At 33.0% G+C, this 26409-nt stretch overlaps 1 protein-coding gene across 1 annotated transcript in view; it reads right to left on the bottom strand.

The window, feature by feature from the left end:
• The window catches only part of LOC106463473 (echinoderm microtubule-associated protein-like CG42247), an 89559-nt gene that overhangs the window by 31007 nt on the left and 32143 nt on the right, over window positions 1–26409 (bottom strand). Inside the window, exons 3-13 of the mRNA XM_022390975.1 lie at window positions 20652–20805; window positions 13443–13592; window positions 13174–13243; window positions 12812–12916; window positions 10707–10796; window positions 10028–10165; window positions 9138–9290; window positions 8493–8618; window positions 8010–8144; window positions 6423–6548; window positions 1685–1841 (exon numbers count right to left, since the gene is read on the bottom strand). Of these exons, the coding sequence (XP_022246683.1) occupies window positions 1685–1841; window positions 6423–6548; window positions 8010–8144; window positions 8493–8618; window positions 9138–9290; window positions 10028–10165; window positions 10707–10796; window positions 12812–12916; window positions 13174–13243; window positions 13443–13592; window positions 20652–20805 (1404 nt within the window). The remainder of the gene's footprint in view (window positions 1–1684; window positions 1842–6422; window positions 6549–8009; window positions 8145–8492; window positions 8619–9137; window positions 9291–10027; window positions 10166–10706; window positions 10797–12811; window positions 12917–13173; window positions 13244–13442; window positions 13593–20651; window positions 20806–26409) is intronic.

Raw genomic sequence — 26409 nt, forward strand, 5'->3', positions numbered from 1 at the left:
ACTTGTACGTTGTACTCTTGGACTTGTATTTGATCTACAGATGAATAATGGAATAGTGTAATTTACTTCTGTACGTCAATTTGGTCTCACTGTATTTCAGTGGGCGGCTTTTAAAAGTTAAAACTGCAAGCGTAATACATACAAATAACGTAACACTGTGTCGTATTTACTTAAGGTAGGGCAGTTGCGGTATATCCTAGGGGAGGGCATAATTATTAATTAATAGGCATTATAGGCCAGAGGAAATTTTCGCCCCTTCATACCTGCGCCGGGGACGACTGCCCCCACTTGCCCCTCTCTTGCTACGTCACTGTATATATGTAATATATCTAAAAGATTATAAATGGTTTTTACAAATCTCACCTTAGAAACTATATAGTAGCTTAATCCATAAAGTGGAAATGGGTAAAATTAGTTAATGACTGCTAAATAGCTGCTTCCTAAAGATTCATCTCTGTGACTTAAAAATAAGATAGATGACCCGATATGGGACGCAGAGCGAGTGAGATTAGTTAAAGCAAAATATGAAAGTTATACGGGTTATGTTTTTGTTTTAGGTTGATATATATCTCAAGCGATAACACAATAAATTTTCTGCAGTGCCAACAGACACCTTTAGTGACAGTTAGTTGCGGGATATGTATATATATAATAAATTTAACAGTTTTGTGGTATTTATTGGCCTAATTATATTCCATCAAATAAACTGCGATTCGAATGTACAGAGTGTGCATATAGAAAATGTGTATTTCGTATCATTTGAAAATAAAGGTATCTTTAATCTTATTTTCTAACATATATTTTCAAAATATTTAAAAGTATATATGCTGCAGAAATGTAACAGTGTTATAGAACCTTTTGTTTTCAGTTTTGTTCACTTAACTTTATCCATCAATATCTTGACCCTCACGAACTGACCAATGCCGGAGCTTCAGTGATATTTCTTTTAAATCATTCAAGTAAAAACGCACGGATGTTCTTAATGTTTTTCACTTTATTTCAAGTACAGGATGATTAAATAATCTTTTATTTGATGTTATCTGTATTTTTCATTTACCCCTTGATTTTTTGAGATGTTGTATAAGTACTTAGGTTCAGGCGCAGAACTTACCATTGTCTCTAACTATACCACTTTTGTTCTTATCATTTTTGACAAGCGTTACTTACGATTCACCAAATCGTTAACTCTAATGTGATAAAGACGTCCATAACTTATTATATTTTTATAGTTAATGAAGCTTGAAATAGCAAAGTACAAAGTTTTTATACCTACAAAATCAACAGTGTGTAAAATATCCACTAAATATTAAATATTCTGTTCATAATTTTACCAACATTTCGTAACAGTGATTCTTAAAATTACAACAACTCTTTAAGAAATACCAATAATTTTAACATCGAAATGTTACTTGGAACCTAAGACAAATAGAAACCTTACATTATTCCAGACATGTTAATTATATTCAACATGATGATTGAAGTCTAAATGAAGGGTGTAGTGTCCACAGATTATATTTAGTCTTCTAGTAAGTAGTAAGAAGTTTTCACTATATTTTATTAATACAAACTCATCTTTACAAGATTTGGGTACTATAGAGAAACATATGGTAAAAATACTGCAATATACTTGCCGTATATATATTATTTTGAATATATCAATAAACTTTACGGGTGTCCAACTTACCTGGTGAATAGGTAAGAGCGTTCAGAGCACTGTTCGTCATTGTCACCGTCGATACGATGAGCCCGTTTTGGGAGTTGAGAAGAGTTACGTGGCCGTTGCTCATCCCAACTGCTACTACCAAGGCTTCATTATGTATCGCCAGAGACAAACATTCAGCCTATAATGAGATTCAGATCATATCATAATTATCTCTTACGACTTAAATGATAGCTATGATTATTCTGTTTAATTTATTATAATTTGATATCCATAGCATAAAAAACGTGTTTCATTTTTTATAGTCCCCCAGTAGCTCACCAGTAAGTCTGAAGGCTTATAACGCTAAAATAGAGTTCGATATTCGTAGTGGTTACTTAAGGTTAGATTAGGTAAAATAAATAATAATAATAATTTAATGAATATATTTCACGAGGCACGCACGCAAGCAGCTCTGAGTAGCTCGTAGGTAATGTAATTCGATAATATTACGTGAGCACCACGTTCCTCAAGTGGTTTACAACTTATAATGGCCCGAATAGTAGTTAGACACGGTTCAAATGGCAATAAAACAATAAATGTTAGTATAGACAGATGTATAATGTTACAAACATAGAGCTACTAGGATAATCGAATGTAGTTTCATGTTACAATTTGAAGTCATTCTAGAAAGAGAAAAACGGTAATATAGATGTATTTCGATTTTTTGGTGGTTACCAGGTCGGTCAATTTGACCAACATTGTATGTAGGGTAGAGAAAATAACAGATAAAACATAAAGTTTTTACTGAAAACAAACATTTGAAATGTATTTAGGAAGTTTTACAGTTAACACTCAAATGGAATTTGAGATTTTTGAGATGAAGAAAAGTATTTTTAATCTTAACATGAAAATGACTTTGCACTCGGACTAGTAAACAAATACTCGATATCTTCATGGACAAGTATTTTTTAGTTTATTACAAATACTTCACTAAAAAATATGATTTTTTGTATGTGAAAGACTTATAATGTTTACTGAAAGTGTAGCCAAATTTTGTAAAGATATACATACTATATTAAAAGTTAGTAATATCAAAGTATAAAGACTTTAAACAGTACAAAGAGGCCACGTGGTCAATCAAATCCACCGACCCGCCCGTGTTAAAAGATTCAAGATTGCTCTTCAGAGTCTGGCAGTACATCAGTCAGGCCTTGATGACATTCACTATAAGATGCTGCACCATCTCACTCATGCATCTCTTGTTCTTCTTCTGGTTGTTTTAAACTGGATCTTGCAGGAAAACGATTTTTCTGATGCTTCGAGCAAGGCTATTGTCCTACATTTTTCTAAACCTGGGAAGGATTCCAAGATTCCTTCTAATTATCGTCCTATTGCTTTGTTTGTTTGATTTTTGAATTTCGCGCAAAGCTACACGAGGGCTATCTGCGCTAGCCGTCCCTAATTTAGCAGTGTAAGACTAGAGGGAAGGCAGCTAGTCATCACCACTCACTGCCATCTCTTGGGCTACTCTTTTACCAATGAATAGTGGGATTGACTGTAACATTATAACGCTCCACGGCTGAAAGGGCGAGCATGTTTGGTGGAACAGGGATTCGAATCCGTGACCCGCAGATTGTGAGTCGAGCTCCCTAACCACTTGGCCATGCCAGGCCCCTATTGCTTTGACTAGCTGTCTCTGTAAGGTTTTGGAGAGGGTGGTTTATGCTCGTCTTGTTTAGTGCCTTGAATCAAACAACCTCCTTTCACCCACCCATTGTGAGTTCCGTCGACAATACTCCACCGTGGACCACTTTATTCGACTTGAAACCTCGATCAGGGAAGCTTTTCTCAAGACAAAACATCTTGTGTATGTTTTCTTCGATCTTGAGAAGGCTTACGACACTACGTGGAAGTATGGCATTTTGTGGGCACTCTACTCCTATTGGTTGCGTAGCCCATTTTTATTTGTAACTTTTTACTTGACACATGATTCTATGTCCGTGTGGGTTTTACCCTTTCCTGTTCTTTCACACAGGAACTTGGAGTCCCTCAGACCAGTGTCTTGAATGTAACGCTTTTCAGTGTTAAAATCAATGCTATTACTCGACAACTTCCTCCTGCCATAGCAAACGGCCTCTATGTCAACGAATTCCATATTTCTTGTCGGTCATCTCAATTATCTTTTATGTTGGATCCTAGTAAACGGTTTCATCTTTTTGACCAGCTGCCTAAACTGGGTCTGTCATTGGATGACGTTGCTGAGTCTATTGATCAGCCCATCCGCTATGGCTCATTATTATCCTCACCTGTGACCTTTCTTTGAGTCATCTGAAGAAGGCAGATACTCCATATTAGAAGTACCATCTTCTCTTTGCCGAACATCTTTTAAACCATTCTTTTTTTTTCCCGTTTTTACGTATGGTTCGAAATCAGGTGACTCTGTCAGGGTTTGTTGTGACTTGGTGGTTGCTAGCTGGATCCCCTCTACAGATTCTGTGTTCGCTGCTGAGTTGTATGTCATTTCTCTTGACTTGGATCATGTAGAAGCTAAGCTGTATACTAACGTACTATTTACACGGACTCTCTTAGCTCTCTACTGGACCTGGAATCGCTTAACGTTAGTTCTAACCCTGTTCTCGTCGATATTTAAAAAAACTGGCCCAATTTTCTTTATCTTTCATTTCTATCTACAGTTTTTCTAGATACTTGGCCATGTCGGTATTCGCGGGAACAAGCTTGGCTTGGCGCCAGTTAGCAGTCGATTTGGAGTGAGCAAAGAGAGACTTATATAAGAGAGACTTTTGTAGCTTCTTATAGGTATTTCGTAACATTAAGATAAAGTATTACGAAGCACGTGGTACTTTAAGTAACCATTTTATCACGACATAATATAGCTTGATATTCGTGGTTAACAAAATTTTCCATTTTATATCACCAAATAAAGGAATTATAAGAATTATTGGGGGCGACTTCTTTTCCTAAATTAAAATAAACATTAGTATATATAAATTCTGATCGTAAGATTTAATACCCCACAACTATATATGGTTATGACAACTTAACCTGGTAACAAAATTGGCTTATAATGAAATATTTTACGGTAGCAGAATGTAACATGATGTAATTTCCATTATGCTTAAAACTATGAAGTATGTAACTAAGTGAAAGTGTAGTAATTATTCACGTTTTATTTTTTATTTGACGTGGAAGAACAACATCGATTTTAAACTAGATTACCATAAGATGTTTATATTATCAATTTATTTTGATATACAAGTATACTAAGATTACATTTATTAAATTTCTGGTCATTCGAATGGGAATTATGGATTAAAATTACCCCGAGTTTAAAAGGGTGTATTATCTGAACAATGAAAGTTAATATTTTAAATTTTGGAGTAAATACTCTTTGTGCTATTTATGTATTAAAAACATTACTAAGTTGCTATGAGAAATTTACGTGTGTTAAATTTAAATTCATTTGTATACGGATTAGGAATTAATGTTAATAAGAAGTTATTATCTGAACAGGGGTAAATATTTCTAGTGCTATTTGGACACTAGTATCTGTAAAATATGTTGATATGTACCGAAATTTAATCATTTTGTATAGAAAATAGGATCAAAATTATCGTAACAATGTATGATCTGAGATTTTATATAATTATATATGTTATAATGAATAATAACTAAATAATTCAAAAGTATACCTCGAACAGGTATGATACTTATTAGTAAATGTTATATTAATGCACATTATTCCATTTACTAGAGTTTGCACTTTTATATCGATGTTCATTTGCCAATGTTTAAACTAATACTTCTTATCAGTGAACATCTGCCAGTTTTGTTCAATCTCACCCTTACATGCTCTCATGCATTTTGACCACTTCATAAAATTGTTTTGAAACAAGACTCATAAAATCAAAATTGTTAATAATAAAATAAGTAGATATTGTACAACTTTCTGGATAGTTCTTGAAGCTTTAAATTGCAGTGTGATAATTTCTAATAAAAGAAGTTGGGTTCATTTTCCTTACTTATATTTAAGGTTAAGTGACATTATGATATTTAATAAAATATTATAGGGTTCATTGACACATGACTCTTCACCGGGTGTAAGAAAGGCTGAAAACGTACTTGGCATTTGAAACTAACAAAATATCCCGATGGCGTCTTTTGCCTACCATACATTGTTCGATACTTGCGGAAGTTCATGCTGTATTGTAGATAACGACAAAATATATATTTAATACGATTGTTGTATTTTGTAACACCGCATATGCGTTATTTTTATGCTTTATTGAAGAATAGGTTCAAGTACTTTACCTAATACATCTTTAGAGTGTAACTTGTTTTTAGAGATGGTTCAGAAAATATGTATACCGTGTATGTTGGAAGTATATACCATCTTTACTTTATAGTACCGTGTATGTCGGAAGTATACACCATCTTTACTTTACAGTACCGTGTATGTTGGAAGTATATACCATCTTTACTTTACAGTACCGTGTATGTTGGAAGTATATACCATCTTTACTTTATAATACCGTGTATGTTGGAAGTATATACCATCTTTACTTTACAATACCGTGTATGTTGGAAGTATATACCATCTTTACTTTACAGTACCGTGTATGTTGGAAGTATATACCATCTTTACTTTACAGTACCGTGTATGTTGGAAGTATATACCATCTTTACTTTACAATATGTATACCGTGGGTTTCAAAAATCTAGATATATATAAAAATGAAAAAATTATGTAATTGAATCTTACCTCCACCGATACTCTCCACTCTAAGATGTGAAAGTGCCACTTACAGACTGACTTATCTTCACCACCAGTGTAAAATCCATCACCTTTCGGGTCACTCGTCACTGCTTTCACTCCACGAGCGTGACCCTAAAGTTAATAATGAATAGTAAACCTCAATTTAATGATGTAAATTTTTACAAAACAAAGTTACTAAAAATTTTATTTTATTTGTAACGCCACAGTAAACAAGAACGTTAACTAGAGTTTGTTTATTTTGAATTTCGCGCAAAGCTACACGAGGGCTATCTCCGCTAGCCGTCCCTGATTTAGCAGTTTAAGGCAAGAGGGAAGCCAGCTAATCATCACCACCCACCACCAACTATTGGGCTACTCTTTTACCAACGAATAGTCGGATTGATCGTCACATTATAACGCTCCCACGGCTGAAAGGGCGAGCATGTTTGGTGTAACGGGGATTCAAACCCACGACCCGCAGATTGCGAGCCGAGCACCCTAGCCACCTGACACAGGGGAAAACCGCGCTCTAATTAAATTGTTTGATTCAAAAAGTGTTGTTAAGGGTTGTTTGTTTGTTTGTTATTAAGCATAAAGCTACACAAAGGGCTATCTGTGCTCTGCCCACCACATTATCGAAACCCGGTTTCTAGTGTTGTAAATCCACAGACATACCGATGTGCCACTGGAAGGCTCCAATTTACGACCAACTTCGTACCTCATCCTTTTCGTGTAGGTTTTGTAATGGTTTTGTGCATATCCAGTACTGAAACAGTGGTACAGCTTGTTTTCAAGTATTATTTAAAGATGTCCGTTATATGAGAGTTGTTTGTCAGTTAGCATAATATTTAATATTAAGGTATAAGTGGTTTAGACCTCTTGTTAAGTCGCGAAAACGTAGCCAACTCAAGTGCGTACGTTTATATTTGTATTAGGGAATTGTTTTGTTAAATCTAATTTAGTATTTTTTGAAGTATCGAAGGAAATTGTCTTTGCAATGGGCCGTCGCACAGATCTGAATATGCCATGTGTAGGGCTGATATACTTAAATGCCGTACTAGTGGTAAAGCTACATTAAATTATGGTGCAAAGAAAGTGTGGGGAATGATAATACTTTAACTGTTCCTAATTTCTTCAAATAAACTATATTTTTTGTTATAGTGTTTTAAATAAATTTTGTAAAAAATAGAAAAATATTAATTGACTGAATAATACGATGCTAAATGTTACCATAGATTGGCACAGGTAGATTGAAGTAACTATGCTAACGGCTAGGCCTAACGTCGATAATATGTGTTGGCCTATGTGAAGAAGAAAAAAACAAAAAACATTTTGGTTCATTGAGTGGTCTGTAAAACGAAGAAAAAACAATGACGTGAGCTGCTCACATTCATTGGTTCAATCGTTCATATCGATAGGCTCAACTACTTGACAAGCCTCAGTTTGAAATTACTAAGTACCAACTGTAATGTAAGCACTGCATGAAAAATCGAATCTTTACTTGGTTTATTACAGTCTTACTCACGCACAAAATAATACGACGTTTCAAAAACTAACACATTTCTCACATTATCCTGCTGTTTCAGTACTCACGCATATAAGTGGACGAAACTTCCGCTGCGTTGAACCCTCATATACTTGATTTCTATTGGTGGCTACGTAGAATGTGCCATCTGGGCTCGGATATTGCATGCACAGAGCTTCCACACCTCCAGCTCCGCGTGGCAACTATGCAAATATAATGGTTAAAATAAAAACAAACAAACCATGATTTGGAAAATGTCATTAAGATTAACTATTATGACTTGCTTTCAACTACTGATAAGTAAAATCGTTCTTTTTAATCAAACAGTATGATTTATTATTTAATTTAATTATTATTTTCTTAAACTGTCTATGTATTTTCTACTGATTTCCGCAAGTTTTGACAGTCAAGTATTTTGGAATATTCCTAGAATTTTGTCACAATATATATATATTTAAATATTTGTACGATGATTTTAATGTACCTGATTGTGTAAAAGGGTGGGTAAGTAAGGAAATATCTAATAGTTTTGAAGTAAAATGTATACACACATTAGTAGCTGCAACTCTCGTTAATTTGTTGGTAGTGCTCCAAACTTTAATATGTCCCTCTCTATCTCCACTTCCACCCGAGAAAAGTGTCCCTTCTGGTAACAACAGTAGACCACGAACGTCCCTCTGGAAAAAAAGGGCCAAGTTTGGCTTCAATTTAAAAACAGATACGTTTTTGTTGCTAATTTGTATTACAGTGTTTTAGTGATTCTTTTCTCCTCCCTTAGTCTTTCATTTCACAAATGACGCTGAAATAAAGTAACATTTATAATAACAACAAATGAAAGTCCATAACCTAAATGTTAATTAAGATGAAATAGAAGATTTACCATTCCTGATTACAGTTTTACTTTAAAATTACACACGATGCTTTCATCTAAGAATAAACATTTCATTATTGTTAGAGTTATTTTCGTAATTTATTTATTACTGAATCGCCAGTAGAATACTAACAAAACCTTCACATTAGAACAGGTACAAAACAACAACACAGGTTAAGGTTATTCACCTTAATCTACAGTTCCTCCTTATATAGAATGCAATCATTATTTCCAATATTTAATGGAATTTTCTTTTTAACTTTACTTAATAGTTAGATACGAAACTTGTTAGCTGAACAATAATCACGATTAACTATAGGCCTACCTCGTGACCTTTGACCTCTTTAACAATGATAAAAGTACAAGGGTCATCGTCGTCACCAGGAGACCAAAGCGTTAAGTAGCCTCCGCTATCACCAGTCACCATTGAGCCATCTGGTAGAAACTGGACACAGGTCACTGTTTTGGCCGATTGACCCTGTATGTCAAATATTTTATGAAATGATGGCTTCCTGTTTGAGTTCCTCTTAATTTATAGTAAGATTAACCTTAGCAACTGGATCATGGATTTCACAAAATCAATTATGTTATTTAAAAATGAATTTTACATTACATCTAATCGTTTTAGTAATCTACAACCACGAAATATTGTAAATGATACTTTTTTGGTGACATAATTTATTCATGTGTCTAAATGTGTCCAGTCATTGATAACAGAAATACAAAAATATTAATTTCAGATTGATTACGTGGTTTAATCATAGATCGTTACAAGGTAAGTGTCATAAAACATAAGTAGAATATAGAGAAAGATTTATGGTTGATGTATACTTTTTCAGAAGAAAATTGAATTATCTAAATGACTGAAATTTTGTGTGAGCATTCGTTTTCCGTTTTTAACATAAAAATGTAATATCATAAAGCGTCTTCTCCTTTGCAGTGACGTTCACTATATTGTGTTAAAACCGATTGACGTAATTATTTTAAAAATTCAAGATAAACCCGAGTTGCTACAGAAGAATATGAAATCATTTTTTTTTCTGGAAGAGGAAATATCATGCAAAGAGAAATTATACATGAAATAAGTGGATAGTCTTACTAGGTTTTGGCAAATGGTTGAATTCCACGTACCACTCCAATTATTTTGCTATTCATCAATTTATTTTTTAACATGCAAACTATTAAAAAATGCAAGTAATAGTTTAAAATACTTACGGTAGGGTTAATTGATCGTTTGTCCAGAAAACCGTCACGGCCGCGTTTCCAAAAGGCCAGATGCTGTGTTCCGAATGTTACTACAAGATCTTCTTCTGAAGGATGAAATGTCACTCCTTTTACTTCTTCACTCTGTGTCTAGGAAATAAATCATCAAATGAAAATATTAGTCACTAAATATAGAATACAAGACATGGAAATTAGTGTTTGTATAGTATACTTTAAAAGGCTGATTTGAATAGTAACTTATTTTAAGATATTTATGAGGGAAGAGCATACCGCCTTTACCTGGAATTCGTTTTCTATTCTTTCTATAAAATAGGAAACTGAATAAGAATAAACATTTTTTAGAAAAAAAAATAACTTAATTTCATCTAATACATAACTTAACAAATATCACTAAATAAAACACGTTTTTATCATACTTTTATCTAATAACAAGCAACATATCCTTGATTATTTAAAGCATAAAATTTATTATGTAACTAACACAAAAGAGACGTTGAATAAATTAGAGGCTCTATTTTCAAAACTAATTCTAGTATACAAGTTGCAGAGTTAAATAAGTCAGTAATTCAATACAATGTCTATAACTCCATAATTATTATTAATATAATGTTAAATTGTATTGAACATACATATTTATTGACAATAATAATTTGAATGTGTTCACACTTACCGAAGCTCGTCCAAGAACAGAGTCATTCTGCCAGTCCCACAACCACAATTCATGGTCTTCACTCGCTTCTAACATTGCCAGTAAAGAGCCCTACAAGAAAGAATCCCCCCCAGAGAAAAACAAAACAACAACATGAAAATAAAATTCATTGAGCTCAACCACTATAAATTGTTATTAAGTGGGTATAATACTGAATTTATTACATTTACATACCCCACTCTTCACAATTTTACTTATTTTTCAACCATTGCCCTCCCAGTAAAATGTATACATTAAAATGTTGGGAGAAAAACAAATGGTACGCATATTAATTTAAATGAATTTAGGATTAATTATTTTCCTTGTGATCTAAACTTCAATCTATACTTTTAGAAATTGTGAATATGTTTTTACACAATATGTATATATATATTTATCAAGATTAGTTTGTTGTGTTTTGAATTTCGCGCAAAGTTGCTTCGAGGGCTATCTGTGTTAGGTGATAAACATCAATCACCGCGAACTCTTCGTTCACTTTTTTATCAACGAATATTATAGTTGACCGCCACATACAACGCTCCTCGCGGCTGAAAGGGAGAACATATTTGGCGAAGGGTTTCGATCTCGCGTCCTGCAGATTACGAGTCGAAAATAAAAAAAAATCATTTTTCTTTTATCCAATAACATCATTAACGATTCCATTGTACAAACAATCTAGAAATAATCCCTTTTGTTATATACTTCATTGTCATGAGATCACTTTTAACACAACTAGCTTCAGAGGAAAGTATTCAGTTAACTGACCAGAAAGTAAAGAAGGTAGTTTCAGATTTTAATACGATATTACTAAGAAAGAAACATAAATATTTATGTACGTCTGTTATGAACACATCCTCCGGTGGGACAGCGGCAAGTCTACAGACTTACAACTCTAAAATCCGGAGTTCAATTCTCCACGGTGGACACAGTAGATAGCTATATGTGGCTTTGCTCTAAAACCAACAAAACTTATGAATAAAATGATGAAGAGAATGATTTGAGTTTGTAAATGACTTAATAATCATTGATGTTTAGGAGTTATTTTCAGGAGATAAATATTTAGAGACAATTTTACGCTGTTTTTTGGTACATGGCTTTTTTTTTTAGATTTATCTAAATGTGTTGGGTTTGATAATGGTTAAGTTTATGTAATTGATAATTTATTTATTTCTTTCTATTTGCTGGTAACTTGCGTCGTGTATTATTGTTAAACTCAAATTAAATAAAACACAATGTTTAATTGTATATAGTTTAAAAACGTTTATTACACAGTTTACAAGTAAACGTTGTGTTTTGTTTAATGCATTCTAGATCTTCTTGTCAGTTAATAATAACATTATGTTAAGAAACATTGTCGTTTCAGGCTCAATTCTTGTAAAACGGTCAGTTTAATAATTTTGAGTTTTAAAAGTATAATGCTTAAGTGAACATTGTTTAATGTTCAGTTCAACCTCTTCGGTACAGCAAAGCTAAAACAAAACATTAACATAAGAGATCGCTTAACGAAAATTGTTAAAACGTTTGAATGTTTCTTTAGGAACAAGAGGGAGTTCTCAATAGCTGCGGCTGTAATTAGATCTCAAATTGGTCAAGAGATGGAGGTATGAGCTAAAAGTTAGTACTTGAAAAACAAAACAAAAACAGACAAACTCAGAGCCATTCAATGAGTCGCTGTGCTGCGGCTATAAATCAATATTGAAAGCTAGAGAACTTTAACATCGTAATAATTACGTAATGTCGTAATAACGTAAGGTTGATTGGCTGAATCAGATGATATTGTTAATTTCAGTTTTATCTGAACTTTAAGTGTTTATTATTTTATAATCTAGTTTTAGAAATGCACCACAACTGATAGCATCGCTTGGCCCAAGCGAAAACTAGGAGACAGAGAGGGAAAACCTAGACAAAAAAATCTTTGCTACTATTAATATATATATATATTTTTTTTCAAAACACCAATCAGTTGATACCATTTAAGCATAAGAAAATATTTCAATCCTACTGAAGTTTTCAAAGAAATATTTAAGTGATAATATGTTATGTTGTTATAGTATTAATATTGTCTATAGTTGAAAAGAGAAGTTTACCTCCGGGGAAAAAGCCAGGTCGAAAAGTCCAGAAGACTCTATTTGACCGCTTCCCACCTCCGCTATTGTTTGCAAGCTGTCAGCTCTCCAGATCAACACGTGGGCCTGGAACCAGGCAATAATACATGAACTTCAACAGTTACTTTTACAGTTGTAATACTGTTCGTTATTTAGTTCTAATAGCTGCAGTTATCCAGTTATGGGATTGCTAGTTATTAACTTGTAACACTTAGTTACTTAGGGGTAATTTTGTTAACCCTTTATTTGTAGCTAATTCAAATGAATAATAAAAAATGTAATTTAACTGATTAAAACTGGTGTTTTTTTTTTACAAAAATGGACTCATCAAAGTAATTTATTACCTGAGATGCATTGGTTGGTCCTGCCCCTTGACCAGTGGCAATTATTTCATATTCGTTATGAACTGTTATACTGAAAATTAAGATAAAAACAGTTATTTGATATATAATACCATGGGTTTAATAGAAACAAAGGATAAAGAGCATGTTTTATGCGTCTATATGTTTAGGATTTACATCTGATGTGCTTTGAATTAAATTATTATTTAAATTTGTATAAGACTTAAAAGATAGAACTATGTATATAAATATTAACAAAAATAGCAACAAACCATTGGATGTCTTCAGTGTGATTGGTAAAGTGACGTTGTCGGTTGTTCTGTCTGTCGTAGATAACAGCTACGGTTGCTACTGGATAAAGTAATTCACGAGACGGCAGCACATGCAAGTTACCAATTCCTTCTTGTGAACGAATCCCATGTCTGAATATAACTGTGGTTAAGGGTGTTTATAAGATTAAGGCATAAAATACTAGACAAAAATTCTCCAAATTGTGAAAGAGGTACCAAAACAACGATAAACTAATAATTATACTTTTATGTAAACGTTTTGTGTTCAAACGCTTATTTTTACTCAATGACTTTAATCAACAGAAACTTTTTCAAACAACAGAAGCGCTAGTTTTTGTTTTAGTGGCTGATTTCTAATCACAGAAATGTTACATGGTGATAAAGTACTTGTCTCTAGTTTCGGTAAATTACTATTTATTTTTGAACTATAGCAGTTGATAGATTGGAATTTTAAACCCGATCGCCACTTCATACTTAATTTTGATCTACTTTTTTGAGAGAAGGCAGCCAGCTAGCAGCACGTGCCGCCATGAGGGTCTTTGAATTAAATAGGGATTGACTATCACATTCGTAACACTCCCACACCTAAATGTGTAGAGTATTTTTAACAGCATCACGTATCAAACCCTGTATCCCTCATCGAAAGTCCGGCACATTAACTTTTAAACCATGCTTGGCAAATTTCTTAGAATACCCTACAAATTCCGTGTTGGGTGATATGTAGCTTGAGCGAGACGTTTATCTAAACTATTGCCCCCCCTTCCCAGTGTCACAGCGGTGTCTGCGGACTTATACTGCTAGAAACCGGGTTTCGATGCCCGTGGTGGGCAGAGCACAGATAGCCCTTTGTGTAGCTTTGTGACTTAAATAAAAAAAAACAAAACAAAATCTAAATTATTAAAATAATTTATTTTCTCCTCACTCAAAATGAAGGTGTCATAAACTTTCTTTACAATGAAATGTAGAATATTATACTACTTTGTCACAAGTAACAATGCTGAAAACTAATTCAAACTTAGTGTTTATTTGCACTGTATAAAAGTAAAGTTTGTTCTGACGCGTATATATTGTACTGTTACGACAGCGGAAGTCATGTGATGCTAGTAACACATCAGGAGCTTCTAGAAACTCGTGTTCATTCGTGAAGCCTCGAGTGTTTACTAGATGTGCGGTATTCTTGTATATAAGACCGCCAAGAAGTGACAGTAACAATGAAATGTAATTGAATTGCAGACAGAGATAGAGACGGACAATTGAGTCAAGCGCGTGAATCGTTCATTGTGAATTATAGCGTTTGTTTAAGTTATAGCGTGACTGTGGAAATTTAGTGTATTGCAAAGTTGTAATGAAAGAGAATAAACTAGTTTTATTCAAGAAAGAACTTGTATCGCTAAAGTTTCTTCGGAAATAATTTTTAAAAATTAACAAACGAACACAGAGACGTAACAGTACTTTTACGTTTAGCTAGTCTTTACGCAAGCACCAGGATTTAGTTGATACAGATCTATAAAGTTTTACTTAACCTGAAAAACAACAAATTTTGCACGAAAAGTTCGAGAGACTGTTGTATAAAATCCATCATATCTGATGTTGGGCAACAGTACTTGGATGGTTATTAATTTATGTAACATTTCTGAGGCTAATTTCTTAAGTAGGAGATTATTCTTCAACAGCATGTCATTAAACATCACTGGTTATGAAATTTTAAGATATTATTCTATGTTTCTTTGTTTTATAATTAGACTTAACGGTTAGTCTGAGTAGTTTATGACAGTAATAATCAGGCTTCGATACCTTCAGTGCCCACAGTACAAATAACCTACCATTTTAGCTCCGTGCTTAACCAAAAATTCGTATCTTGGATTATGTTTAAACTATAGTTCCTATAATACTGAGTTCGCTTTCCGAAAGGATTTACTAAATGATGAATTATGTCATATCAATTACGTGCAAAACTTAAAGGGACGTACAGTGTAAAACAGAGTTTTGAGCTGATTGAAAAGAATGTAGTTTTAATATTTTATTAAGGCTAGTTGTTTGAACTGTAGATGACTACAAGTGTATCTGTGTTATCTTCTTTATTTCCTTTTTCCAGTTTCGTGACTTCAAAGGTCACTCTGTAGGACATCATGTATAAATATAATCTATAAAAAACGTTTAGATACTATTTCTTCCAACCGAATGCCTAAAAATGAATATTAAATACATATTTTTACAAATATACACAAATAAAATAAGATAGGAACTGAATACCAGTTTAACGTTGAATATTATTTATGATTTTAACTTTATACACAAGTGTCAAAATACTATAAGTTATACTTTCTCATTTTTTCCATTCCATTATTCTTTATTTTTCTGATTTAAACTTTACCTCAATTACACTTTCTCCTAATATTATAGAAAAGCTGTGTATTTTCATATTACTTAACAGTTTATTAAAATACCTCTTACTTACTTTACTATACTTTCAACAATTCCCAGTAATCCTTGCTACCATTGCACAATTCAAACTAACGTTACTTAGCTACTGTTTATCCTCTAAATTATATGTAATGAGGTGCCCAAAAATATTTGAAATATTTTCCATGAAATAATCTTTCATGTTTTATATCACCTCTTGAGAACGTTGAAAATACCATTATTTCGGAATTATCGCCCCCTAGTGGCACAGCTGTATGTCTGCGGACTTCAAACGCTAGAATCCGGGTTTCGATACCCGTAGTGGGCAGAGCACAGATAGCCCATTATGTAGCTTTGTACTTAATTACAAACAAATTCAGAATTATAAAATCTCGAAATAGCTGTTTCGCTCTCATAGAATTCACCACAGTTTTCACATTCTAGAAGATATATTAACTTATAAGAAGAAAACAAAATGTGATTAGTTACATAAAGTGCAGTTTCTTCTTTCATGACCAAAAAAACCTCCTTTTGAAATAAGTTTCTTTTTTTAGTCCAATTCAATAATCTATGTACGTTTTTAGGTTGTTGTTTCGATAAAATAATTTTATGATTTTTACAAACATCTTTCAGTTTTTTTATACACTATTTGTTTTAATCGTGTATTAACAAATGGAATATCTATATCTATACTTCGACAATGAGTCACTACAAAAGTCTTTTTAGTTTTACACAGTTTCCTTTCCAAAATTTCAATTATAAAAGTTATTCTTAGCAATCTCAAAACTTCATACTTAAAGTTTCTCCGTATTGTGACACTGAATGAATTTTTTTATAGTTCTAGTGGTCTCTTGACTTCCATTTCTTCTATTCAAACTAAATTATATATTTTACTCGTACAAGAACATTTAATTTTATATGTTTGGGATAATTATTCAACAAAATCTACATGCTGATGTGAGTTTGTGGGTTTCTAGAAATTATCAGTCTCTGTCTCCTTTTCTGGCGAAACGCTTGTGAACACATCTGAAACGGATAAAATGTTCTTGTCGTTTTCAAAGCAGAGCTTAATTTCTTTATTTATGAAGCTTGTTTGTTTTTGTTTTTAATTATGCACGAAGCTACACAAGGGCTATCTGTGCTCTGCCCACCACGGGTATCGAAACCCGGTTTCTAGCGTTGTAAGTCCGCAGACATACCGCTGTGCCACTGGGGGGCGTTTATGAAGCATGCTGGAAGACCAATAAAAGTGTAGACTGCATATCAGGCAATGGTGTTGATCTGAACAAAAGTTATGGCACTCTAACTGCTGATAGGTACACGCAGATTCTTATCCTTGGTGTCATTATTTCAGAACAAGACCTATTGAGCAAGGATTCATCGTCCAGCAAAACAACAATACCAAGCATGCACGAAACGTGGTAAATCAATAACTGAAAGAAAAGAGGGTGATGGAACACTCACAATCATGATTTGACATGGACAAAATCACAATATGAATATTATTAGGACTGTATGGAATTATATAAAAACTGAGAAAGTCAAACAACTTTGCTCAATCCTGGAGAGTGATACAAGACTGTTGAGAATGTATTTAATAGTTTTATATATAATATATATATGATCACACACTGATAGATTTATGGAACGTTAAAGCAAGATGTACTGATTTGTTTAAAGCAAATGTGTATCATCTGTGAATTTCCATAACTATTTCCAATACCGTATGTTCGGTCTTCGAAACAAAGTTCAGGTTAAATGCCCCAAATTTGTAACTCTTTTCCACATTTTTAGAATATCTTATAGTTTTTATATATGTGTGTTTGAACAGTTTCTGTACTATACAGAGTACTAGTAAATACTCAGGAATGTGCAATCACACTTAGTGTATATTAATCCTGATAATTCATCAACTAACTGCTGCTAACGCTCCATTTAGTTGCAGGATAATAAATTGCAATTTTACTTTTACAGTGAGCTAACGCTAGATACAACAGTCTGTTTCAGTCTAATTGAATCAAGTTTAGTGGTGGTGAACAGATGAGTCAAAGATTTCGTGTATGTGTGTAAATTTCAAAGTGGGAAGTTTGCTTAGAGAATCCATGTAGAAAATATAAGAATAGTGTTTTTTATTTAAAAAACACAGGAATTCTCAGACTACAACATTATTATTAGTCATACAAGAACTCGACAAATTAAGACGCAAATATGTTGTGGTAATCACGTAATGTACGCATGAAGATTCTACACAACACGTAGTTCAATTTCAGTTAATCGTTTCGTTTTACCACGTAACATAAATTTGAGAATCCTGACTTAATGTTTTTATTCAAAGTATACCAACTGTGCATTAGTTAGCTTAGTTAGTTTATTTGTTTTGACGCATCGCTACGCAAAGGGCTATATGCGCCCTGTTCACCACGGGGAATCGAGTCTCGGGTTTTAGTGTTGTAAGTACATAAACATACCAGTGTCCCACTGGGAGATTTAGTGGTTAGAAACTATATTAATGAGATTTTTATTGCCACGTTTATATTTCTAGATTGCACAAAGACATACAAGTTATACACGTATTGTATATCTTAAAGGTTAACAGTATATCTTAAAGGTTAACATACGTGTATAACAAGTTATACACGTATGTTAACCGTTAAGAATATAGTTCAAGTATATCATTTTTGAAAAGGAATTTCATTCGAAAAAATTGTTACAGAATAATTTGCTTTCATTATAGAAATGCTACCACAAATTCGAAGTATACAAACTCATCACATTGATTTTATAGCAATAAGCTCATTCAGATTGGCTGTCACGAAAGGAAGATTTTCCTTCGTTTGCTAATATAAGTCTAAAAACCTTGAAGCCATTCCGTCAGTAAACTCAATTAATTATTAGTTATCTTTTCACTAGAAAAGAACAAAAAAAAACGCCCTCGCTTGGTTAGCGGTAAGTCTGAGGGCTTATAACGCTAAATGTCGGGTTTAGATACTCCATATGGACACAGCACAGATAGCCCATTGCGTGGCTTTGCTCTTAAGATCAAACAACAACTATAAAAAAGCTATCTAGTTATTTTGTAAAGCATTTAGTGATAGAAGTGTATAACACCTGTATGTAACACCCATTACAATTCGAAATCATTAACACGAACTTCTATTTGTTATAAAATTCCATATTTACAAATATAATAAAAATATCATTCCATTTTTGTTTCTGATTTAATGTAAGATGTTTTTTTCTTTTTACGCATATAAACTTCTCGATCTTTATACTTTTCACAATCAATAGTGTTGTAACTCAAGTTTTTTTTTCGGACGCTTGAACAGAGCAATACAGGAAGCATTGTTTTTATTATTTCCTTCTGCACATTCTTACATTAAACCTAGCTTCTGTTGCATTTATTTTTCCCAGTAAATACTAAATGGTCTTGTGAATTGTTAATGACGAACACAGTATTGGATATGCCAACTGTTTATAATACGATCAATGTTTATAGTACATTCAAACTACTATTATACTGTTCAGATTCTAATATTTTCTTTCGTGATATGACTGTTTTTTCGAAAACTCTACCAATCATTAAACGAATAAATGTTTTATACAGACTGGAACTGAGATCCGAAAACTGATCATTCGTGCAACAATGTTTTGTTTTGTGTTGCTCCGTATACAGAAGAGACTGCTATTCTAAAGCACTCAAGCTTTTGGATCTTTTATGGAATTTTATTTACATTTTTATAGCCCTTTATTGGTGAATTTTAACGTATTCTTCGAGTTTAGTTTGAATACATAAAAATACGATGACAAGTACATTGTACATTACTCGTATGAAGAAGAAAGCATTACTGAAAGAGTTTCAATAAAAACTAGAACACAAAGTTTAACTGAAGCGGTATTATAAACTTTCTTTTTTGTGTGCAGATATCTATCTAGTGCTAGTTAATTGTGAAGTGTTTAGAATTATTATGAGTCCTGTTCCGTCTCACTTGCAAAATTTAAAAGAATTCGGACATATTCAAGTTTAGGAAACGTGTTACGATAACGAGAATGTGCATTAATTAGTCATCAAATTACAACAAAACTGGTTAGTTTAAAATAGCATACAGTGCTATTTTTTGGTAGAAATTATATTCTAAATAGGTTTGTTTTTCAATCCTACTTAAAATTCATAAATTATTTTATCGTTGTTTTTATTAAAGGCAATGCTTCATCACAAATTCATAAATTATTTTATCGTTGTTTATATTAAAGGCAATGCTTCATCACAAATTCATAAATTATTTCATCGTTGTTTTATTAAAGGCAATGCTTCATCACAAATTCATAAATTATTTTATCGTTGTTTTTATTAAAGTCAATACTTCATCACAAATTCATAAATTATTTTATCGTAGTTTCTATTAAAGGCAATGCTTCATCACAAATTCATAAATTATTTTATCGTTGTTTTTATTAAAGGCAATACTTCATCACAAATTTAAAATTAATTACAAAAGATCATTTTCCATTTGTTAATTAGAAGATCCCACAAACTAACGTTTCAACAATAATAAACGTGTCTATCAAAGAATCGGTAACTGGCAATAAGGGATGATACCATTCGTATATGGTAAATGAAAAACAAAACTCTTTAAATGGACAGGCGAGAAAAAATTAAGTAAATTTAAGAGTGTTTATGAAAATACTTTAAATACAGAAAAGAAGTCATAAGTTTTGATGTTAAAAAAAGTAATACTGTAAAACACGCTCTACTGGACAAAGATAATTCTGTAATCTCTGAAAGGATACGCCCATTCAAGTTTCAGTTCCTTCTCAGGACGACTGTAGTTGGGTGGACTCCATCGTGATAATTCTTGACTATCTGTCTTTATTCCGTTTATCTTCCTCCTTATAGGCTTAGCGATTCCATTTTGGGTGAAGTCACCTTTGCCCCATTTATTCTCTGTACGAACATTCAACATCAAATAATTAGTATTAGATAAATATAAAAACATATAATGATAAATACTGTGTTTATTGAAATATTTAAACAGACACGAGGACCAGAAAGGGTCTATATTCTGTCTTGAATAAGTTACAATTACTTATCTTTACCTAGTTGTATTACAGTTGATTTATTTCATTATCAGAATAAAATATCAACCCTATTTCCCGAATGACTTTTTTTTTACGCAAGCTTTATTTAATTCTTCAACATTAGATAAGCCACCGCGTTAAAAATTTTAGTGGGATTCCCTAAACTTGAAGTTAATATTTATAACCAGCTATTCGATAAAAAACCAAAACAATGAAACACCAAAATGAAGAGTGAAGTACAAAGGCTAAAAGATAAACTGGTTACTAATTAATATAATCCTATTAGTACTGGAAGTATCCCGCACACTTTAAACACAGGCAAACGTTAACGGCGGTGAAACGTAGTTCATTGTATTTTTTCTATCCCATTTTAACTTTTTAATTTTCAGTATGATATTAGACAGAAATAATGCCAAATTGTTTCATCCTATTCATAAAATAGGTTATCTTTGATACGGACATTCTCCTACGTCACATTATTTTCGTTTGGATCAAAAACACAATGTTCTCAAAAGAAAATTAATGAAATGCTAATTAATATTTTATACAAGACATTATTTTGAAAGGGAATTATATTCTTATTAATTATTTGTTTTTGATAATTTACTAAATTTATCCGATGCAACTAGAAATGTGTTTCCATCTAGAAATATAATTACACTATGAATAAAGAACTTGTAAATAAGAAACATTTCTGTTGAATGGTATAATACGTTTCAGGTCTCAAATTGATAATAATTCCTTATTGGATCTTTTTAATGAAACTATAAAAAAATTTAATGAGCATCTGTCAAATTTATATAAAAGAAAAGATAAGAGTAGCCGATTTAAAATCGTAGCTAGATTTCAAAACATCGCTACCTACGAACTGACAAACAATGTCAGGATGTAGAACTGATACATTCCGTTCCACAGCGACTTTATAACGACCGTAGTTGTCATGTGACTTGCTCTTTTCTTTTATATAAATTTGACAGATGCTCATTAAATTTTTTTATAGTTTCACAAGAGTACCCAATTTAAAATCGTAGCTAGCAACTAATTTATTTGATTTTTATAGATCGTCTTGCCACAGGCTTGGCTGACCATATTAGAAACAGGTAACTAGTTCGACTGATAATACAAAAAAATAAGCGTTTTTATAATTCAGACAATGAGTACGTTATATTAAAAGAATTTTAGAGCCTGCCGCGTCGTTACAGTCCTTGTCGTCACTTCCGGTAATTCTAATGCTCTTTCTGACCACTTTGCAAATTGATAATAGTCCTGCAAGCGTAGTTTCAAACGAAAAAGTCTCCTTCGTAAGCTGCTTTCATGTATAATGCGTAACACTCCTCCCTGCAAGCTTTCCATTATTCATGTACTTTTATTGAGAACTACGGTTTCCCAGTATTCATTTTAACAGTCTGAACGCACAAAAACCCATAGGCACCTTCACTAATATGAATTCGTATAGAATTTCATGAATACTCGTTTTATTTTGCAGCTGCTTGACATATCCGACGATTGAATGAATATGTTATGGAAATAACTTGTGTACATGAGACTTTTGTTGCTTTTCCAGACGAAGGTCTTTCTTAATCATATTTTGCTTTGTCTCTTGGAGCACATAGATGGATTTTTCCATTGATTTTATTGTTCTTTAATTTTCATCTGCTAGAAGACGTGCACTTTGCTCACCATGGCTGTGGTAAGACTTGTTGCAGATCTCTTTCAGGATGTTCTTGGTACCCCAAGTTTATTCATATTCCTTTGTGTTCAATCCTTTTAGGTTTAAGAGATATTACCTTTTGCAAATTATATATCACCAATCTTTATAACCTGAATTTATGAATATTTTGCATTGGAAAGGGCTCTTAGATACCCTTCCCAAAACGAATAGTTTTTGAAAACATCGCTACCTACGAACTGACAAACAATGTCAGGATGTAGATCTGATACATTCCGTTCCACAACGACTTTATAAACACCGTAGTTGTCATGTGACTTGCTGATTTTTATATTAAAATTGTTTTAATATAACGCACTCAATCCTGTATATTCATGAATAAAAGTCGAGAGACACAGCTTTTTGAGTGGATTATTTTTTAAAACCTTATAACAACTTTTCGACCACTCGTGTGGTCATCATCAGGTAGTCTGTCGTACATAGATGACAGTTAACCTGATAATGACCACACGAGTGGTTAAAATGCTGTTATAAAGCTATAGAACAAAATAATCCACTCGCAAAGCTGCGTCTCTGGACATTTATTTAAAGTCAACAAAACATTTCCTCTCCTTATAAGAACACGTATATTCATGTTAAGATCGAATAAATTGGAATTTTCAACCTATACAGCACTTTATGCGCACATGAACTAAACGGTCAGGTCAGAGATCCCAAGAATGCGGCATAGCCACCACTATTTTGGAGCTACGAAATCAGGAAGACATTAAGTCAGTAGCATCAGTTGCCCAAAGGGCTTAATCTGGTTCTTTAAACCAAATATCGAAAGTGACCAACACTTTTACACTGCATCAACAGATAAAAGCATAGAGCGTGTTCAGCTACATCACGTCTCGAACCCTGAGCCCTTCAATCCACAACACGGCAGTTTAACTACTAAGCCACTTCTGTTCCTGTTAAGAGGGACTTATTTACTTTGGCTAATACAAAATAAACAATAAATATGTAAGATACTTATTACAACTATAGACCTTGAGAAACATTTGATTGTATCGATTATGGTTGTATAAAAGAGTACCACGTCAATTTTGTTTCATAAGTTTCAAATTTCATGGAAGATTTACATTGTAAAAGCGTCCTCGTATATTATTTATGCATGTGACACAGTTTAAAGTTTCGGCAGGACAGGGTGAACCACTTAGTGGGTTGTATTTATTTTTTTACTCTTGCTATGGAACCTTTATTTTTGGTAATCAGGTTAGCCCTGTAATTTGTTTAGAGAAGAGCCTGAAATTAAATCTATTGAAGATAATTTTTTGGACTCTTCACAGAATCGTGGGATAATCGAAATGACTTGCCATTGAGTTTCAACAATCAAAATTTATGTTCAGTTATTTTCGTTAAATTCTCACAAATAAGGAGGGAGCACGTAACACACTCACGTCCTAGTTAAGAGCTGGTTTTCTTAAGTTACTGATAATATAATACTCTTCATGAACATAGAATGACGCTGAAATAACTGAAGGTAGGCATAACCTCATATTCATGTACGCAGCAGTTGTAAAATTGCTGGTTTGTAAGTTAAAGCGTCACAGTGTTCTTTTATTCGACTGCGGAGCCATCTAGTGGTTGATCAAATACATCCCTGATTGCACCTCAGGCACGTAAATTCATATACCACTAGTACGGCATTAAATTGATGTTCTTCATCTTTAAAGTAAAACAGCTCCATTCCATAGCCTCTGTTTTAAACACAGATTTTAACTGAATTTTTGGATATAACATTTTAATAATTTTATTTTTAACCGTGTGTGAAATAGTATCTAAGTAGGGAATGACTAAAATAGTCCATTGTTTTTTGGAGCATTTAATTGAATAAAAAAAAATGGGGTATTCATTTTTCATTATAGGTATAGATGATTCTGATCAGGAACAAAACACATTTTTGGGATTACATGACAACCATATTCATCTTGGACTAACGTGTCTATTACAACCCGATTCAGAGTCAGCAGTCAAAATTAAGACAAGTGTTGATGTGCCATAAGAGAGAACGAACACAAGAGGATACCACTCCAAAAGTTTCTATATTTATTTGTCGTTACGCCTTGTCTGCCTAGTCACCTAAATCCACTTGGTTTTAATTACGTATCAACTTGCCTATTTATCCTTTTGCCGTTTTTTTCCTATAAAAATGATGAATTTGAGTATTTACCGAGCTCTTTTGTTAACTTGGAGTTTTATTGAAATGCAATAACGTACTAACCCAGATGGGCAAAAATGAAAGAAAAGTGACAGGAAATTTCTTGAAACAAGCACACAACAATGCACACACATATATACATACCGATAATACATCATATTATATAAGAGAGTCGTCCATACGGGAAGGAGGAGGGGGGAGGGACTGGAAGCAGGTTGTTTCCATCTCAAACTAGTAGGGAAAACATTCTCTCTCCAAAAAAAAATCACTTGTATTGGACAGTTTAAGAAATTTAATAAAATAATGATTTAAATAAAAAGAAATTCAACAGAAATGTTGTTGTTTTCTTACTCATTCAAGTTTAAAGGTTTATTGAAAAGATTAACTAAGCTTTACATATTCTAAACAAAGCAAATGTTGCACTCCAATCAAGATATGTGCCCTAACTAATAAACGATATGATAAACCCTTCTTATCCCGTGGACCCGGCGTAGCGGTATAGTTGAATTTACAAAGTTTCCACCGCAGTCAGTCAAGATTTATCAACAAACATGGTCTTCCAGGAGAGTTTCAATTTCAGATTTTTTTTTGTCAGTAAAGCCCTGTTAATTTCAACGGAAGATATACTGGTTACGATTTTCGTGTCGTTAGCAAGGTACTGTAAGCGAGTGCAAACTTCGTAACAATCTGAAATAGTAGAGATCAATGATTTATATATCGTAGAGTGCGCTAGCACTCTCTATGAAGGGATTGCACGGACGACCATATTAAAGAAATACAAATATGTATATGCCGCTTTTCAGCTATCCAGAGCGTCCCAAAGTCGAAATCCGATGAATAGCCAAAACCGAGATATCCCATTTTCATTAATAATCATCTTTCTTCAACAGGCCTACCTAGTTCTAGCGGTAACTATAATTTTATGATAATTTAAAGAGCAAAACGGTCTTCACGATCTTTGACTACAAATTTTATTATTATTCTATGCAAAATTTATAAAGCTTTAGAATACACTCTATAACCTAGTAACCCACGTACGGCATCTTATAAAAAATAAACAAACAAGTAGTAGAAAAAAATATCGCTAGATAAAAAAACTGTGTAGGGCTGGCTACTGAACTTGAAAAAAGAAACCAAAGAAGATAGGGATGGAAGTGGTGATATCGCTTGAGCCAGCTAATGATCATATAGCAGACTAAGCCGTCTCGGCTTTCTGACTGGCAAAACAAAAAGAACAGGAATTTCCAATAGTAAAATATTACTCTATTGTAAAATCTTCATAAATTTATTATTCTAAAATAAACTAAAGGATTGTTTTGTTTGTTTAAAGTTAAGCACAAAGCTACACACTGGTTTATCTGTGCTCTGCCCACCATGGGTATCGAAACCCGGTTTCTAGCATTGTAAGTCCGCAGACATACCGCTGTGCCGCTGGGGGGGCCAACAAAAGGAAAAGTATGATGATGAAAGCTGAGATTCTATTGAAACACGAAATGTGATTGTGTTTTACAAAATACTGGAGCAATAGTTTTTTTTATTATTTCTCATAGTCCTTGCGGACCGTTGAGCCGATGGCAGATCTTGCTCTGCCATCGTTT

The sequence above is a fragment of the Limulus polyphemus genome, unplaced genomic scaffold, assembly GCF_000517525.1.
Source record: "Limulus polyphemus unplaced genomic scaffold, Limulus_polyphemus-2.1.2 Scaffold1419, whole genome shotgun sequence".
Taxonomy (NCBI): Eukaryota; Metazoa; Arthropoda; class Merostomata; order Xiphosura; family Limulidae; genus Limulus; species Limulus polyphemus.